An 18,623-nucleotide genomic window follows, 5' to 3' on the forward strand; every position below is an offset into this window, starting at 1 on the left:
ATGTAAAGTTCCATTTTTAGAAAACATAAAATATGTAGGAATAAGTTTAACAAAATGCGTGCAGAACTACTGCTTGAAAATTATACAATTTTGCTGAGAGAAGCTGGAGAATACCTAAATAAATTGGAAAAATTATGCCATAATCATGGATGAGAAGACCCAAAAATGTTTAAAAGGCAATTCTTCTCAAATTTACCTGTACATTCAATGGGAGGTAATCAAAATCCCAACAGGCATTTTGTACAGATAGAAATCGCTAAGTTGATTGTAAAACATATATGGAAATGCAAAGGAGTTAGAATGCTTACACAATATTTTAAAAGAGAACAAACCTCGGGAATTTACACTACCGGAACTCAAGGTTTACTGTGAAGTTAGAGTAATCAAGACAGTGTTGTATTGATATAATGATAAACAGATAAGTGGAACAAAATAGAGAATCAAGAAATAGATTTACACTTACACAGTCACTGATTTTCCTAAAAATTTTCAAGGCAATTCAGTGGGGGAAAGGACAATTCTTTCAATAAATGGTGCTGGAATAACTGGATAAACTTGGGGGAGGGGGGTGATTAACCTCAACTTATACCTAACACCATACACAAAAATTAAATTGAGGTAGATCATAGATATAAACAATTATAAATTCTAGACTATAATATAGGAGAATATCTTCATAACCTTAGAGTAGGTGAAAAGCTCTAACATTTAAAAAAAATAAATGAACTCGATAAAATTAAAAACTTATTGAAACATACCACAGATGGAATAAAATATTGTCAACACATATATCCAAAAAAGTACTTCCATCTAGTGTATCTAAAGAACTCATAGTACTTAATAGGATGAAAATTAAAAGATGTGCAAAAATATGAACAAACAGTTCACAAAAGAAGATAGAGAAATGGTCAATAAGCACAAAAAAGTCCATAGCATGAATGTTTCAACAATATTACCTTATGAAAGGTATGATGATGCAATCAAGAGAGAGAAACTGGAAATTTTTTTTACAGTTTAATATATGCACAGTTCCCTGGAGAGAAGACAGCATGCCATATGTGGTTACACTCTGGGGAAGCGTCAGGGTCATACACTAGGCAGAGGGAGAGAGAACTGTAGGTAAACACCTTTATTGGTTTCTGTGGGAAGGAATATACACAAGGCAAGGTAGTCAGGCTTAGGAATGCTACTTTGAGTAATTTTAGTATGTTCTGGGGACTAAGGGCTGTCCCTAGTTGTCTGGTACAATTGGTACCCTTGCCCTAGGGTAATCTAGTACAATTGCCCTAGGAAAATTACGGCAAATGGATAGTGGACTGGAGTGTGAGAACCCAATCAGAGAAGTGGTTAGGGGTGTGAGTTTAACTAGCTACTCAAGAAGTGGAACTGACTGGCCTCTAGCCAGGGTCTAAAAACACACATCATTTATAAAAACTCTATTATGGGGACTTCCCTGGTGGCGCAGTGGTTGAGAATCTGCCTGCCAAGGCACGGGACGTGGGTTCGATCCCCGGTCTGGAAGGATCCCACATGCCATGGAGCAACTAAGCCTGTGCACCACAACTACTGAGCCTGCACTCTAGAGCCCACCAGCCACAACTATTGAGCCCATGTGCCACAACTACTGAAGCTCTTGTGCTAAGAATCCATACTCTACAACAAGAGAAGCCACCGCAATAAGAAGCCTGCGCACAGCAATCAAGAATAGCCCCCACTCACCACAACTAGAGAGAGCCCGTGCGCAGCAATGAAGACCCAACACAGCCAATAAACAAATAAATTTACATTAAAAAAAAAAACCTCTGTTATGATGGGGTGTGGCCAATGTGGCAGAGTAGAAAGATGCTGACCTCACCTCTTGCCATGAGCACACCAAAATTACAACCATTTGCAGAGCAACTATCTATGAAAACATCTTGAAAACGAGCAAGAGATTTTCCACAACTAAAAATATAAAGAAGGAACCACAACAAGATGGGTAGGAGGGACATAGATACAATATAGCCAAGACCCACACCATCAGGTAGGTGACCCACAAATGAGGGAATGATCACAATTTCAGAGGTTCTCCCCAAAGAGCAAGGGGTCTGAGCCCCACATCAGTCTCCCCAGCCCAGGGATCCTGCACTGGGAAGATGAGCCCCAGAAAGCTGGCTTTGAAGGCCAGTAGGGCTTACATATGGGAGAGCTGGAGGACTGTAGGAAATCAATCCACTCTTAAAGGGCACATGCAAACTCTCACAGGCTGGAAGTCCCACTGCAGAGGCAGTAATTAAAAAGGAGCTTGGGTCAGACACACTTGCTGATCTTGGAGAACCTCCCAGAGAGGCAGGGGCTCCCTGGGGACATAGAAGCCTGTGGCAAAAATATTTGGAACATGTTCTACCACTAGGACACTGGTGCTAGCAAAGGCTATTTTGGAGAACTCCCTCTAGCCTACCAGCATCAGGGGCTTACCCACCACCAGCAGGCTAGCTCCAGCCCTAGACACTCCTCCAGCCCCTTCAAACAAGCACCCTAGACCCAACCCGGCTAACCAGCAGTCTGGCAATAGCCATGGGACCCCCCAGGCTGCACAGCCAGCCACCCCAGGACCTGGCCCCGCCCAAGAGCAGGCCAGCAGCTACCACACAAGGCAAGGCCTGGCAGTCAACTGGGATGGGGGCCATCCCTGCCTACTAGCACCCCCACAGTAGTTGACCCCACCATAGAAGGGTCTATACAGCCCACATAAGAGGCACCCCAAGAGTGTGCTGCTGAGTCCCATAGGACATGTCCTGTGGCACTTCCCCAAGATGAGCAAACACAGCCAACCTATCTAATAGAAATAAAGACAAAAAATTAAACAAAATGAGGAGACAGAGGAATATGTTCCAAATGAGGAAAGAAAACTCCAGAATAACTAAATGAAATGGAGATACGCAATCAAGAGTTCAAGGTAATAATCATAAAGTAGCTCAGTGAACTTGGGAGAAGAACAGATGAACACAACGAGAAATTTAACAAAGGATTAGAAAATATAAAGAAGAACCAGAGTTGAAGAATTCAACAACTGAAATTAAAAATACATAGAAAGACTCAACAGTAGATTAGATGATACAGATAAATGGATAGGGAAGTGGAAGACAAAGGTAGTGGAAATCGACCAAGCTAAAGAGAAAATACGAAAGATTTTTCCCCACCGTGCCGCTCGACTTGAGGAATCCCAGTTCCCTGACCACAGATGGAAGCCACGCCCCCGGCAGTTAAAGCGTGGAGTCCTAACCACTGGACCACCAGGGAATTCCCAGAAAGAAGAATTTTTTAAATGAGGATAGTTTAAGAAACCTCAGAGACAACAACAAGCATACTAACATCTGCATTATCAGGGTCCCAGAAGGAGAATAGAGAGAGAGGAGCAGAGAACTTATTTGAAGACATAAGAGCTTAAATATTCCCTAACCTGATAAAGGAAACAGACATCCAGGTCCAGGAAGCACAGAGTCTCAAACAATATCAACTCAAAGAGGGCCACATCGAGACATTATAATTAAATTGGCAAAAATTAAAGAAAATAAGGTAAGAGCAGCAAGAGAAAAGCAAATAATTCCATACAAGGGAACTCCCCAAAGACTATAATCTAACTCTTCACCAGAAACTTTGCAGTCCAGAAGTGTGCAGCACCATATATTCAATTTGATGAAAGGAAAAAACCTAGAACAAGAATACTCTACCCAGCAAGGCTATAAATCAGATTTGAAGGAGAAAGAGTTTTACAGACAAGGAAAAGTTAAAAAAGTTCAGCACCACTAAACCAGCTTTACAAGAAATATTAAAGGGGCTTCTTTAAGCAGAAAAGACCAAAACTAGAAATGTGAAAAGTATGAAAGGAAAAAAATCTCATGGTTAAAGGCAAACATACAGTAAAGGTGGCAGATGAACCACTTATAGCCACTTCAGCCACAGTCTCCAACCGGGCCTCTCACCTCACTGCTCAGTCACCAATCACACTCCAGGCTACTTTCTGTGGCCTCCCTCCAGTCAGGTGCCGCTCCAGGCACACACCGTCTTACACTCAAAGAATTATACACATGCAGAAACACAACTCACCCTCAGCCAGAGGTGTAGTCGGTCTCGCAACCCTCAGAGCGGCGCGCTGTGCAGACACGTACACACACAACACACACACACACACACACACACACGCTCATGAGGCCAGGTAAAAAGGGCCACACACCTGTGTACCACGCGAGGGGACTACACCTGGGTGGTAAGAATCTGACAGAATCCGCCTCACACGCGCTCGGCCTCAGGGCAGCACCCACGGACACACTTGGCGGTCAAGACTCTTGAGGTCCTTTGAGGTCTGCACAGCCCGGAAAGCCCCTGGCTGTGAGTTCTCTCAGCTTGCTGCGCAAGTACGCGAGTCCCCACGTCCGGGACTAGAGCAGCCAAGGCCGAGCGTGCCTGCGCCTGCGCACTCACAGCCCAAGCCCACCGGCTTCCGGCCGTGGACTACATTTCCCAGAAGCCCCAGGGGTGGGGTAACTTCCACCCTGAGGGCCCCCAGCCGTTGGTTCTGGGTGGCTCAGCCACCCGCGGTGAGTTAGTCGAAGCTAGGGGAGAATTTGGTGCTGGGTGAGGTGGAGCAGGACTCGTCTAGGGTTAGGGTGGGGATGGAGCTGCTGCCCAAAATGTGGAGCCCAGGGAGCATCGTGCCCGCAGTATCAGGCCTGAATGAGAAGAGGAGGGGGATTGTGTGACTAAGTGTGACAGGCTGTGTGTGTGTTGCATGTGCGTGTGTGTGTGCACGCGCACGCGCGCTTTCCAGGACCAAGTCGGGCCTCCTGTCGGTGGGCGCGGTTGTCAGTCTGATACTGGTGCTTGGCTCAGTGGTGTGTCGCCTGCTGCGTTCCCCTCCCTACCCTCACAGCCCGGGTGTCTGCACAGACCTATGTCCCCAGGAGGAAAGTCAAATATTGAACCCTAGGATAAAGGTTCCCAGAAAGCAAAAAGGCACGTCCGGGCTTGGGATGGGACTTTTAGAGCTAAAAGTGTCTCCAAGACAGACTCCTGGGACAAAATGGTGGGAGGGGTTCCTACTTGGAGGCGCTGTGGGTGCTGCTACATTTTTCAGAACCACAGCATTCCCATACCTCTGATCCTAGGAATCGGCTGTGATTTCAAAGACAGGTTCCAGCCTCCCTCTCCCATCTGGTCATATGTGTGAGGTCAGGTCTGATGTGGCCATGGAGGGGACATTCTCCATCTATCTGTGCTCTAAGAAAGGCCTGGTGTCTCATGATTTCCTTCTTTCCCAGTCCTGCCATCCTCCACAAGAAGGATCCTGAGGAGGAGGGAAAAATTGTTGTTGCACATCTAAAAGTACAGATCAGGTGAGTTTCTACTTCCTCTTTGTTCATAAATGCATTTTTGTTTTTAGTACATGGAAAGATTTGCTTTTCTTTTCCTGAAATGTCCAGTGGCCTATTCTAGGCCTTCCTTCCCAATGAAGGGCCACCTGCATGGCCCCCTCACTCGCTTTTTATAACAGTAAGAAATATATATCCTGGAGTCTAAAGTTAAAGCTTTGTTTGATTTGAGATTAATATTTAAGTGGAATCACATCATTGATCTTCTGCAGAATCTAAGTTTAAAAGTAAGGCAAGAGGGGTTGGAGGGGAATGAATTGGGAGATTGGGATTGCCATATATACATTACTAACAAGAAAAAAATACCAAATTGTACACTCTAAATATATGCAGTTTATTGTATGTTAACTGTATCTCAATAAAATTTCTTAAAAAAAAAAAAAGAATCTGCCTGCCAATGCAGGGGACAGGGGTTTGATCCCTGGTCTGGGAAGATCCCATATGCCACAGAGCAACTAAGCCCGTGCGCCACAACTACTGAGCCTGTGCTCTAGAGCCCACAAGCCACAATTACTGAGCCCACTCACTGCAACTACTGAAGCCCAAGCATGTGCTCTGCAACAAGAGAAGCCATGGCACTGAGAAGCCCCTGCACCACAATGAAGAGTAGCTCCCGCTTGCCACAACTAGAGAAAGCCCATGCTCAGCAACAAAGACCCAACACCACTAAAAATAAATTAAAAAAAATTTTTTTAAGTAAGGCAAGGCCAGAGGTAATCTGACTGGTATCAGTAAGTAAGTGACATGGGCATCTGTTTTTTAAGGTGTTTAGGAGCAGGAATGTGATTGGAAGTCTGAGCATGGAAATCTGTGTCATCATAGGCAGGGGGTTCTTCCAAGGAATCAACGGGTTGAGATTTATGTTTATAGAGTTTGTCAAAAGAAACAAAATGCACGTATGAGTAAAGCAGTATTCATTGTGATGAACAATAATATTCCAATGTTAAATTTTATATGAATGTCACTTACTATTATTGGGATTCAGAGACATTTTACAAGGGTTATTTCCAAAGTGACATTTCAATTGATTATTCAGTGGAGAAGGAGAAGAAGAACCAAATACTGTTCTGTCTGCTTTGCCCAAATTTTCTCATTTAGTCTGCACATGCCCCTCATCTGACATGTCCATTCAGAGGAGAATTTTGTCAGTAAAAGGTTCTTATTGTATTGAAGAAGAATCTTCAAGAATTGTTAGGCTTTATTATAGTGGTCATACTGATTCCCTTACTGTTCCCACACATGTCAAACAGATTTGCTTCTAAGAATTTTCAAATATTTTGAAATTCGACATAGATTTATTGTATACTTAAGATTATGGAATTAATGCTCATTTTTTTGCAAAAAGAATCAGTTATTCAATTATATTACATGAGGGGCTTATAAAAAAGAAAGTTAAAATAGCCCCAGCACCACTATTAATACTTTGGGGAGTTTTTTTTTTATACTGTGCTTTTGGATTTTATTTGGGAACATCTCATTCAGATCAAAGTAACAAAAAAAGTGTAATAATAAACAATAAAAATTTCATGAGGAGTGATTTGTTGAGCCAGATTTATTAGAATTCTACTAGAAGTCTTTTCTTAGGTAATGACATTCTCAGTTCTCCCTTAGCCAATTGTAGTGAGTTCCAAAATATTTACATCCCAGTTGGTAGAATTGAAGTTTTGAAGCTAAATTCATAATTTCTTTTTTTTTAACTTTTTATTTTATATTGGAGTATAGTTGATTAACAATGTTGTGTTAGTTTCAGGTGTACAGCAAAGTGATTCAGTTATACATATACATGTATCTATTCCTTTTCAAATTCTTTTTGGGGAGGTTTATTTTAGCAAATTTTTTTTTCTCCAGCTGTGTGTGTGTGTGTGTGTGCGTGCACGCACACAATAGAAATTGTTCTAATTGAACATTCAAAGGACACAGACTCCCCAACTACTATTTAGAAAAAGTAATTCTACCATAGGTTTCTTATACCTCCATGAATATAGGAAGAAGAGGAAAGTGCCAATGAACCCACTAGTTTTATAAACCTTCCACGTATTTATACCTCCAGATTTACACCTTTTAGGGTTATATAAATGAATTCAGACTAATTATTATAGTAGAGTTTACCAAATAAGATAACCTTCAAGATTACACTTTTTTAAGATAAAATTGCTCTCACAGGACATAGCAATACCCTCTCCAGTCCAAGTATCTTTTAATGCAAATAACATTTTATTTATTTATTTATTTATTTATTTTTTTTTTTGGCACACGGGCTTACTTGCTCCGCGGCATGTGGGATCTTCCTGGAGCTAGGATCGAACCCGTGACCTCTGCATTGGCAGGCGGATTCTTAACCGCTGCGCCACCTAGGAAGCCCGCAAATAACATTTTAGAAGACAGATTTATAATAGTGGAAAACAGAATAAGATGGTAATAACTATAAATATTCATGTAAATCTTTACATAGGACAGGAGAGTAAGACTGAACCTCTTATTAACATTCTCCATTATTAGAACCTTATTAGGTTCTTTACTTAAGCTTTATGTTGAAGAATGGTGTCTCTTCCTTGGTAACTGCAGGGATGAGGAGAGATTCAGTTAGCACTTCCAAGCCTTGCCTCTAAAATATTTCAAATGTCATTATAAAAAAGAGTGGGCATGAGACTCAAATTTTACTATAAAAAAAGAAAATAATTTTATCTAATAACAATGCCATCTAATTTTTATTTAGTAATTATATGTCATTAACTGGTGTCCATGTAATATCCCAATCTTCATGGCAACTGGAGGAGGTTGGTGCTATTTTTATCCCTAGCTTATCAATGAACTAACTGAAAAGTTGGTAGCTGTCAGGCTAGGACTCACATTCTGAAAGTCTGACAACACTGTATTATGATTGACGTTATAATCCCTCCCTTCATTTTATATACTTTTGTTTTGTTTTGTTTTTTGGCTGCACTGCGCTGCTTGCAGGATCTTAGTTCCCCAACCAGGGACTGAACCCCGGCCTTCGGCAGTGAAAGCACAGAATCCTAACCACTGGACCGCCAGGGAATTGATTTAACCTGTTGCCTCCTGTAGCTTTTTATTTTTCTAACAGTTGATTACTCTAAGTTGTATGATAAACATCTTGTGCTAAGATGTATCTTAGTGTGCTAAGAAAAACTGCCTAAAAATGGAATTTTGGTCAAATAACAGACATAAGGGCTCACAGTACACTGAATCTTGTGATAGTAGTTAGAGGAATACAAGCAGTGAAACAGTTACTATCCCTTAAGTTTCTTGTTATACAGCAAATAATATAAAATCAGAATAGACAGAATAAGCATGAGCGAGGAGGTAATAAAGCCACTGGAGAAATTCAGGTCACATGCCTTAGGAGTTCATAGGAAGGAGATATTATTTCTCTAGAAAGGTCTGTCAGGTTTTGACCAAATTATTGTGAGTTCAGGGGAACTCTGTAGTGAAAAATGGAATTTAGGCTGTATGATTCATACCAGCTTTGTCCAGTAGAACTTTCTGTGGTGATGGATATGTTCTATATTTACATTCCCCTATATGGTAGCTACTAGCCACATGAGGCTATCAAGCCCGTGAAATGTGGCTGCTGCAACTGAAGCACTGAACTTTTAATTTTATTTTTTACTTAGTTTAAAATTTGATTTGATTTAAATAGCCATATGTGGCTATCATATTGCATAACACAACTTCATATCTTAGTTCGTCTCATGATGTTAGATTCAAAGTGAAACTAAAGGAACAGCTACAGCTCAACATCATCAGAAATTGGGGTGCACTAGAGACCCTTCTGCTGGAGTTCCTGGTCTGGCTTCATGCAGGAGGCCTCTGCTCTGTATCTGTACTTGTGTGGGTGGTTCCCTGTGGCATAGGGAAGGTTTGGCTTCATCCAAGCTCCTCTTTTCTCTCCTAATTTGTATGTGGGGCCCTGTAGGGATGGAAGTAGAATGAAGGCAAAACAGGATCATATTAACTAAAGTTACTTTGGGATTTCTTTGAGACACACCTGATCTCAAAGCTTCTTGTTCCTCCCCCAGTCCTGGCTTCTCTGGACTCTGTGCTTTTCAAGTGGAGGAGGCCCAAAGAGGACAACAGGTTCTTGCGGTTCTACAACCATGGCCCATGTAAGTTCACATTTCTTCACTTGAGATGTTGTGGGTTTGAATTCCTGTGATCATTTTTATTATCCTGAGACTTCCTCCTAAGACAACCCTATTGCTGAAGCTGCACCCAGCAGCTCTGATCACAGTGAAAGATGGCGTCACACAACCTAGTGGCCTCCTCTTTGCCCCTCTTCTCTCTCACCTGTGTCCACCTATTCATCACCTCTCCAAGTGCCCAGTCTCTCTTAGGAGCAGTGATGGAGCAGTGATGGATAAAGTTGCTTGAGGGAAATATCTGAACTTCCCTTCTTAGAGTCATGATTCCATGAGACAGAGATGATGGTCCATTAGACTCCACAGACCTGAGTTTTGCAGGTTGATGAGATGGAATTTCGTGGTGAGTGTTTTGCATGTGATGAGATCCCATACCTTAAGAGACTTATAGGACTAGATTGGAGTGTGAATGAGGCCTGCATGTGGGGATTTCAGGGAATCGGTCCAGGGGGTCCCCAGAGCAATGAGTAACAGGACAAAAGTCAATTTTATGGTCAGGGAGGGTGTGCTGGTCTCTAGTGACATCAGTGTCGTTGTGAATCATCCTACATCAGCATCCTCCAGCTCAGGATCAAGCAAGTGTTCCTGGGGGATGGTGGTGATAGCAGGAATGAAGAAAGGCTAACAGGACTGGGGAAGACCTTAGACATCTTGTCCAACCTAAATGCCTAAATATGAGAGAAGGATTAGTCTTATATATCCACAAGATGGATGAATAGCCAGCCAGTAAATAAATTAACTAAAGAGTTCATCATTTGTTACAATAAGAAAAAATGCTTATGACATTATCTTGCATAATGATGAACCTGAGTTTTTTTTTTAAGAACTTTTATTGAGATACAGTTAACATACAATAAACTGCATAGAGTGTACAATTTGGTATCCCAATCTCCCAATTCATTCCCCCCCAACCCTCCCCGCTTTCCCACTTGGTGTCCATATGTTTGTTCTCTACATCTGTGTCTCTATTTCTGCCTTGCAAACCAGTTGATTTGTACCATTTTTCTACATTCCGCATATATGTGTTAATATATGATATTTGTTTTTCTCTTTCTGACTCAGTTCACTCTGTATGACAGTCTCTAGGTCTATCCATGTCTTGAACCTGAGTTTTAAGGAAATCACATATCAATCGCGTCCTGTTTTCTAAGAGAGATTTTAGAGTACTTTTGGGGAAAAACAATTCATTATTTCTCTTTTGTTTTAATTCTTTGAAGGGAAAAGAGAATGGAACTCACATTTATTCATAATTTAAATGGCAGTAACATGATAGTCAGTGTGCTTATTTATATGATTTCATTTCATTGGGGAAATTTGATTATTTTATTCATTCCTCGAACCTTGGATGATTCTGTTATCCCATGGTATACAGAACATTCTTATGTATCAACTGTATTCTTTAAAGGCATATAGGCACTCCACTTTAGAAGTAACTGATTTTCTTATTCTTCCCTAATTGTCATGGGTTTGAAACCAGATTACTGCTTGCTGTATTGCCTCTTTCCTGCAAAGCAATTGTCTATCTTGAAAATAAATTTAAAACATTGTTTATAATACATGGGTCTGTCATTTCAGATGTCCTTGTCGTTCAGGGACGTGGCCATAGACCTCTCGCAGGAGGAGTGGGAGTGCCTGGACCCTGTTCAGAGGGCCCTGTACAGGGATGTGATGTTGGAGAACTATAGCAACTTAGTCTCATTGGGTAAGAATATCTGTGCAAATAACTGTCTTCTGCAATATCAGTTTGCTCCCTTGTTGAATTTCAGAACACTCCTTTAAGACGCCAGCTGAATGTCAGCCCCCTATTTTGAAACAAATAGTTTGAGTATTATTGGGTTGGAAATAGGCATTTGGTTAAGCACCATCTACTCTATCCTTCAGTGACCTTTTCTCTTCCCTCGGGTTCTTCCTAGAGTTGCCTGTTTTTCTAAGTTATTCCTGGATTTGAGTCCCACAACATTTTCAGAAAAGCCAGGTGTCGTGTGATGCATTTTTTCAGAATTCCTGTAGCTGCTCTACGTTCATGTCTGACTCACTTGAAAAGAGATTAGCTAGTCTCAGTGTTTTGTGTTTTTGTGATCAGATGAGCCTCTGCATTTTATATAGTGGTGAACTGGGCTAACAATATCCATTTAAAATTCAAGCAAACACATCCCATCTGAGAAGGGACATACTCTCTTCAGCCTACTTTGTGCTTCCAAATTCTAGTCTGTGAATTTTGCATTTTCTATTGAAAGAATTCTGAGGAAGAACTTGGAAGCATTTCAGGAAACAGTATTTTTCTTTTACGAAAATAGTAAGAACAACAACAAAAATAATAGTGCATGCTAGGCATCCTTGCAAGCCTTTACGTATATTAATTCATTTAATTCTCACAAGAGCCCTATGAAGCAGGTAATATTAGCCCCATTTTGAATTTTTTATTCTTTTTTTTTTAATTTATTTTTGGGGCTGTGTTGGATCCTTGTTGCTGGGCGCAAGCTTTTCTCTTTAGTTGTGGCAAGTGGGGGCTACTCTTCATAGTAGTGCACAGGCTTCTCAGTGTAGTGGCTTCTCTTGTTACAGAGCACATAATATTAGCCCCATTTGCATTGATAAAAGCATAACACATGGAAAGAATAACAGCTGGTGGGTGACAGAGGATCTGAATCCAGACCACAGGGCTCCATTGCCTATGTCCTCAACCCCTGTCTATACTGCCTATAAAAGCAGACCAGACCTTTACCCTCCCCTATCCTATGACCATGAGTCCATCTAAATGTCAATATTCTTCAATGGCCTTTTTCATACTGTTTTGACCTACAGTTTAATATAAATGTAACCAAGTCTAAATTGAGTCATTTTGAACTTACAGGGTTTTGTTTGTTTGTTTGTTTGTTTTAAATTATGTGGCATTTCTTTCCTATGACCAGGATGTTCCACTCCTAAGCCAGACGTGATTACTTTATTGGAACAAGAGAAAGAGCCCTGGATGGTAGTGAGAGAAGGAACAAGTAGTTGGTACACAGGTCAGTGATGACAAATCAAACAAGGGGGATGCCATCACAAGTTATAGCCCTTTGAGTCAGGGAGAGGCATGGCCCTGAGATGTTGTTTGGAAAGCTCCTTTCAAAGGCCCAAGGCCTGTGGGGGAAAGGCCTGAAATCTGGGAAAACATTAATGTCCTCTCAATGTGAGCTCCTAAAAGCGCCAGTCTTTACCCGCATTTGCCATGCTCCTTGTTTCTCTTATGTTTCTTCCCATTTCAAAAAGGGAACCACCTTCTTTCTTCTCCATTGATAACCACTTTACCTATATTTTCAAGTCCTCTTTTATAGTTACACTTCTATTCATTTCCCCATTGCCTAAAGTTATTTTATTCAACATATATTTCCTATTTACTTGAAATCAGCACTGTGCCTGATTTAGGTTGAATCTATTGATATAGATTCCTACTGTCATAGAGGTGTTGATGTTGTAGTAAAGAAGATACCCAGTACAGAGAAGTCAGGCAATATGGTGGTTATATGTTTATCTGTGGTAATTTGGTTGCATTTTATTCTAAGGGTAAGAAGAAATCTTTGGGGAAATAATTAGGTACAGTTTCTCAAAGTGATCTGCATCAGAGTCATCTGATGAAAAAGATTAAAAACGCAGAGATTCAGGACTTGTTCATATAGATTTTGATTCCATTTGTCTGGGTTGGTGCATAAAGAGCAATATATGTAAGGAACTCCCCTACATGCATCTTAAGCAGGAAGACCACTGACTTAACTTGTTCTTCTAATCACTTATTTTACCCTCTTTTAGAGTCACATCATTTTCTGAAGTCTTTTGCCATCTTTCAGATTGAATTACAACAATTTAGAGTTCTCTAAGTCAGGATCCAGCAAACTAAGGCCCATGGGCGAAAGAGCTCACCATCTGATTTTGTATGGCTCACATGCTAAAATTGGTTTTTACATTTTTACTCATTGAAAAAAAATCAGAATTATGTTTCACAAACATTTTGTGAAACTTAAAAATTTTATGAAATTATTTCAGTGTCCATAAATAAAGTGGTATTACAACATAGCTACACTTATTCAATTATATACTGTCTAGGGGCTGCCTTTGAGCTATAACAGCAGAGCTGAGTAATTGTGACAAAGACTACATGCCCTACAATGCCTAAAATTTTTACTCTCCGGCTCTTTACAGCAATAGTTTGCTGACCCCTGCTCCAAACCTTTTCTTCTAATGTGTGTTGGTTTTAGTTTATATTTTATTTCAACTAAGAGATGCAATCCTTTATTCTACCCCCAATACAGAAAAATCACATCACAGCATTTGTTTCCTTTTTGTCTTTGTTTTTTTTGTTTGCTTGTTTTCAGATTTGGAGTCTGAGTATGTCACCAAGAAGTTATTTCCAGAAAAGAATATTTGTGAAATATATTTGTCTCAGTTGCAGACAGTAGACAAAAGTAAAACCTACATCCATGAGGACCCCATTTTCAGAAATGATTTGCAGTGCAAACTTGAGTTTGAGAGACAAGAGGGACATCAAATGAGATGTGCTCGTCAAATGTTAATCCAAAAACATATATCTTTTCCTCTACATCAGAAAATTCATGCTATAGAGAAATCATATGAATGTAAGGAATGTAGGAAGGCTTTTGGACAACAGTCATACCTTATTCAACATCTTAGAATTCATACTGGTGAGAGACCCTATAAATGTAAGGAATGTGGGAAAACCTTTTGTCGTGTGGGGGACCTTAGGGTACATCAGACGATTCATGCTGGGGAGAGACCCTATGAATGTAACAATTGTGGGAAGACCTTTAGGCTTCATTATCACCTTACTGAACATCAGAGAATACATTCTGGTGTGAAACCCTATGAGTGTAAGGAATGTGGGAAGGCCTTTAGTCGTGTTCGAGACCTTAGAGTACATCAGACAATTCATGCTGGGGAGAGACCTTATGAATGTAAGGAATGTGGGAAGGCCTTTAGACTTCATTACCAGCTTACTGAACATCAAAGAATTCATACTGGTGAGAGGCCTTATGAATGTAAGATTTGTGGAAAGACCTTTAGGGTACAACGACATATTAGTCAACATCAGAAAATTCATACTGGCATAAAACCCTATAAATGTAATGAATGTGGGAAGGCCTTCAGTCATGGCTCATACCTTGTTCAACATCAGAAAATTCATGCTGGTGACAAACCCTATGAATGTAAAGAATGTGGTAAGTCCTTTAGTTTTCAGGCAGAACTTATTCGACATCAGAGAATTCATACTGGTGAGAAACCCTATGACTGTAAAGAATGTGGAAAAGCCTTTCGTCTCCAAACAGAACTTACTCGGCATTGTAGAATTCATACTGGAGAGAAACCCTATGAATGTAAGGAATGTGGGAAGGCCTTTATTTGTGGCTATCAACTCACTTTACATCTGAGGATTCATACTGGTGAGACTCCCTATGAATGTAAGGAATGTGGGAAAACCTTCAGTAGTCGCTATCATCTTACTCAACATTACAGAATTCATACTGGTGAGAAACCCTATGGATGTAAAGAATGTGGGAAGGCCTTTCGTCTTCAAGCAGAACTTACCAGACATCACAGAATTCATACTTGTGAAAAACCCTATGAATGCAAGGAGTGTGGGAAGGCTTTTATTCGTAGCAATCAACTTATTTCACACCACCGAATTCACACCAATGAGAGCACCTATGAATGCAAGGAATGTGGGAAGATTTTTAGTCGTCGCTACAATCTTACTCAACATTATAAAATTCATACTGGTGAAAAACCCTATATATGTAAAGAGTGTGGAAAGGCATTTCGCTTTCAAACAGAACTTACTCAGCATCACAGAATTCATACTGGTGAGAAGCCCTATAAATGTCAGGAATGTGGGAAAGCCTTTATCCGTAGCAATCATCTTACCCAACATCACAGAATTCATACTGGTGAGAAACCCTATGAATGTAAAGAATGTGGGAAGACCTTTAGTCGGCACTATCATCTTACTCAACATCACAGAATCCACACTGGTGAGAAACCCTACATATGTAATGAATGCGGGGATGCTTTTATTTGTAGTTATCAACTTACCTTACATCAGAGAATTCACACTGGTGAGATTCCATATGAATGTAAGGAATGTGGAAAGACCTTTAGTCGCCGATATCATCTTACTCAACATTTTAGACTTCATACTGGTGAGAAACCTTATGGGTGTAAAGAATGCGGGAATGCCTTTCGTCTTCAAGCAGAACTTACTCGACATCACACAATTCATACTGGTGAGAAACCCTATAAATGTAAAGAATGTGGGAAGGCCTTTAGTGTTAAGTCAGAACTTACACGACATCACAGAATTCATACTGGTGAGAAACCCTATAAATGTAAAGAATGTGGGAAGGCCTTTATTCGTAGTGATCAACTCACTCTACATCAGAGAAATCATATTAGTGAGGAACCCCTATACATAATGTAAAGGGGATACAGTGGCCTTTAGAAAATGCTTTTTATAACAACAGAGAATTCATACCTAAGAAAATTTCTACTTGTCAGGGAACATGTGGGAATCCTTTTTGCTTCATGCTTAAAACTTAACAGAAATAGTTTTATACTACATATATTGACTTAAAGAGTTGAAAAATTATAGCATTATCCAGTCTTGGTTAACTTTAGAGAATGATACTGCTGCAATGCATCTCAAACCAAGATGAAGGATACGCCCCCCCCTCAAAAATGGTTGTTGACCAATACTTTTACAAGATACAGTGAAACTGGATTATCAGATAAATGAAATTGAAAGAAAAACAAACATACAAGATGAAAGCCCGCAGTTTTTTATTATTGGATTTAACAGACATAAATTAGCTCTGTCGTTTTTCTGTAAATGTCTCTAAATGTTTGCTCTTAGTGTGTCTATACTTTCACTCACTGCAGACCAGAAGCAAATAATCTGTGGACCAGCATCAGTATGTGGACCACACTTTATATAGCATTGTAACAGAAAATAATTCTGTTAATGTAACAGTTGTGGGAAAAGACTTTAGCCATGGCAAATCTTTACTATAGTTCTCATAATTCCACCCCTGCTTGTGTGGTATTGGCAAGACACTACTTCCCTTTGTGCCTCAGTTTTAAAGTGGTGATTATAGTACCTACCTAATAGTACTTTTGTAAGGATGAAATGTTAATAAAAAACAAAACCTTTAGAAGAGAATGTGTTCAATAAATATTATTTTATTATCAGTGATATTAGTAAATTCGTGTGAGAAGGAAGACCCTATGAATATAAAGAATTAGTAAAAACTGTCCACTACCTTTCATTTTGTTTACTTAAATTAATAATTATGGATAAAGTTTAGTAAAATAAACTTTCACTTCTAAATTTCAGAAGTCATTTCAGAAAACTAAAGTGAGAAAGAAATCTCTGGAGTTGCTAAATGTAGAGATTATAAGAGAAAGCTTTTGAAGAATCAGGGAGAGCTGTAATGCTTTTTCTTTTATAATCCATAAAGCAGACATGTTATACTCTGCTTTTCTGCCCCAAATTCATGATAAATTAGAAACTAACGATGAAAAGACCACTGTCCATTTGGTAAAAATAAAAGAATAGTACAGTGAACACTGGTATGGCTTCTTTAGATTCAGTAATTGTTAAAATGTCATATTTGGTTTGCTTCTGTATAATTTTGACACATTTTTGCTGTAGTATTTGAGTATAAATATAGACATCATGACATTTCACCTCTCTCTATATATATCATGCAACTCCAAGAATAAAGACTGACTCCTATTTAATCACTATATAACTTCACACCAAAGGAGATTAACAGCAGTACCATATCTGTAATATTACAGATAGATAACCAGTGCCTTAACCCAAGATACCTAAAAGAATGTCTTTGGGAACAGTAGCACTTAATGGTACTTGAAAAAAGTTCTGTGGTCATGAAGTTCTAAATACTAAATCCCTTCTAAGAAAAAAAATGCTTATTATCACACTATCAAAGAACTTAGTAGGTATACAATAAAGAAAATTTGCTTAACTTGTTTATTCTACTGTATCTCAAACTTTACTAAGGAAGTCCAGTCACAATACCCAATCTCTTTGGGATGTGAACCCACACTGAAAATGCTGCCATAACTGAAAAAGCGTGACCCTAAAGATGGACACTCCAGATAACCATGGTAGATGCTTAGCTATGTTGAGAAAGGAAGTGCATGGTGTATTTCTTTGTTGCTCACATCTTCCTCTGCAGCCAGTTGCTTGCCCTCTGACTGTAGGGCTGATACTTTCTACAAAATTAAAAACCCATTTGGTTTAGTTTTTTTATATGAACATACCATGACTTATTTAAACCTCTTATTTTTTAGTGTTTGGGTTTAACAATTTTTCACTATTTCAGATATTCGTCAGTGAATATCTTTGTCTGTGACCATTGGTTTGTGTGATGTGGACTTTCTGTAACTGTATACATGTGGAAGTAGAACTCATACATTATATAGTCTTTGTTATGTTCGATATTGATAAATTGATCATAGATCACATACACTTCCAATTCTACTAGATATTGTCAAATTGTTAGACTTCTATCAAATTGAGTATTCCTACAGCCTCATGTTAGGTATAAGTTTTAATAAATATTATTTTCATAAATTTCAGTTTCAGTTGTGCATTTTTTCAAATGTGTTTCTTGGCAACTCATTATTTCTTTACTTTGAATTTCCAAGTCTTGACTTTCTCCATTATTATTGTTCTGTTTGTTTGTTTGTTTGTTTGTTTCCTAATTGACTTGAGTGGCATTCTGGATAGTTCATTTGCAATTAATTTCTCCTACCTTAAATATAGCAAGAGTTATCTATCTACTGAACACTAATTCTGTCTTTATGAGACAAATTTCTAGGTTATAAATTATATAATCTGTATAATAAATTTTTATTTATTTTCTAATATTTATATTTGTTACTTTACTTTTCTTCTTGTGATAAATAGACTCTTCAGAACAAGATTGAATACTATGGTGGTAGCAGTCATCAGTTTCTCCGAATTTAATGGAAATTT

The 18,623-nt window shown here is 39.3% G+C and overlaps 1 protein-coding gene across 4 annotated transcripts; it reads left to right on the forward strand.

Moving 5' to 3' along the window:
* The first annotated feature begins 4,513 nt into the window (after positions 1-4,513).
* LOC130838656 (zinc finger protein 546) lies at positions 4,514-18,164 on the forward strand. Of its 4 annotated transcripts, XM_057712075.1 has the most exons (7): positions 4,514-4,580; positions 5,301-5,375; positions 9,452-9,538; positions 9,831-9,914; positions 11,147-11,273; positions 12,484-12,579; positions 13,924-18,164. In XM_057712075.1, the coding sequence occupies exons 4-7, from the start codon at positions 9,897-9,899 to the stop codon at positions 16,038-16,040; spliced, it is 2,358 nt and encodes a 785-aa protein (XP_057568058.1). In that variant the 5' UTR covers positions 4,514-4,580; positions 5,301-5,375; positions 9,452-9,538; positions 9,831-9,896; the 3' UTR covers positions 16,041-18,164. The 4 variants fall into 4 exon arrangements, with proteins under 4 accessions (XP_057568058.1, XP_057568060.1, XP_057568061.1 ...); XM_057712077.1 differs by lacking the exon at positions 9,831-9,914; XM_057712078.1 differs by lacking the exons at positions 9,452-9,538; positions 9,831-9,914.
* Positions 18,165-18,623: the final 459 nt, after the last annotated feature.

This window comes from Hippopotamus amphibius, chromosome 16, assembly GCF_030028045.1.
Source record: "Hippopotamus amphibius kiboko isolate mHipAmp2 chromosome 16, mHipAmp2.hap2, whole genome shotgun sequence".
Lineage (NCBI taxonomy): Eukaryota > Metazoa > Chordata > Mammalia > Artiodactyla > Hippopotamidae > Hippopotamus > Hippopotamus amphibius.

Coding starts and splice junctions, on each gene's coding strand:
- LOC130838656 (XM_057712075.1), top strand. Junction 11,274..12,483: donor TAGCAACTTAGTCTCATTGG/GTAAGAATATCT, acceptor TCCTATGACCAG/GATGTTCCACTCCTAAGCCA. Junction 12,580..13,923: donor AACAAGTAGTTGGTACACAG/GTCAGTGATGAC, acceptor GCTTGTTTTCAG/ATTTGGAGTCTGAGTATGTC.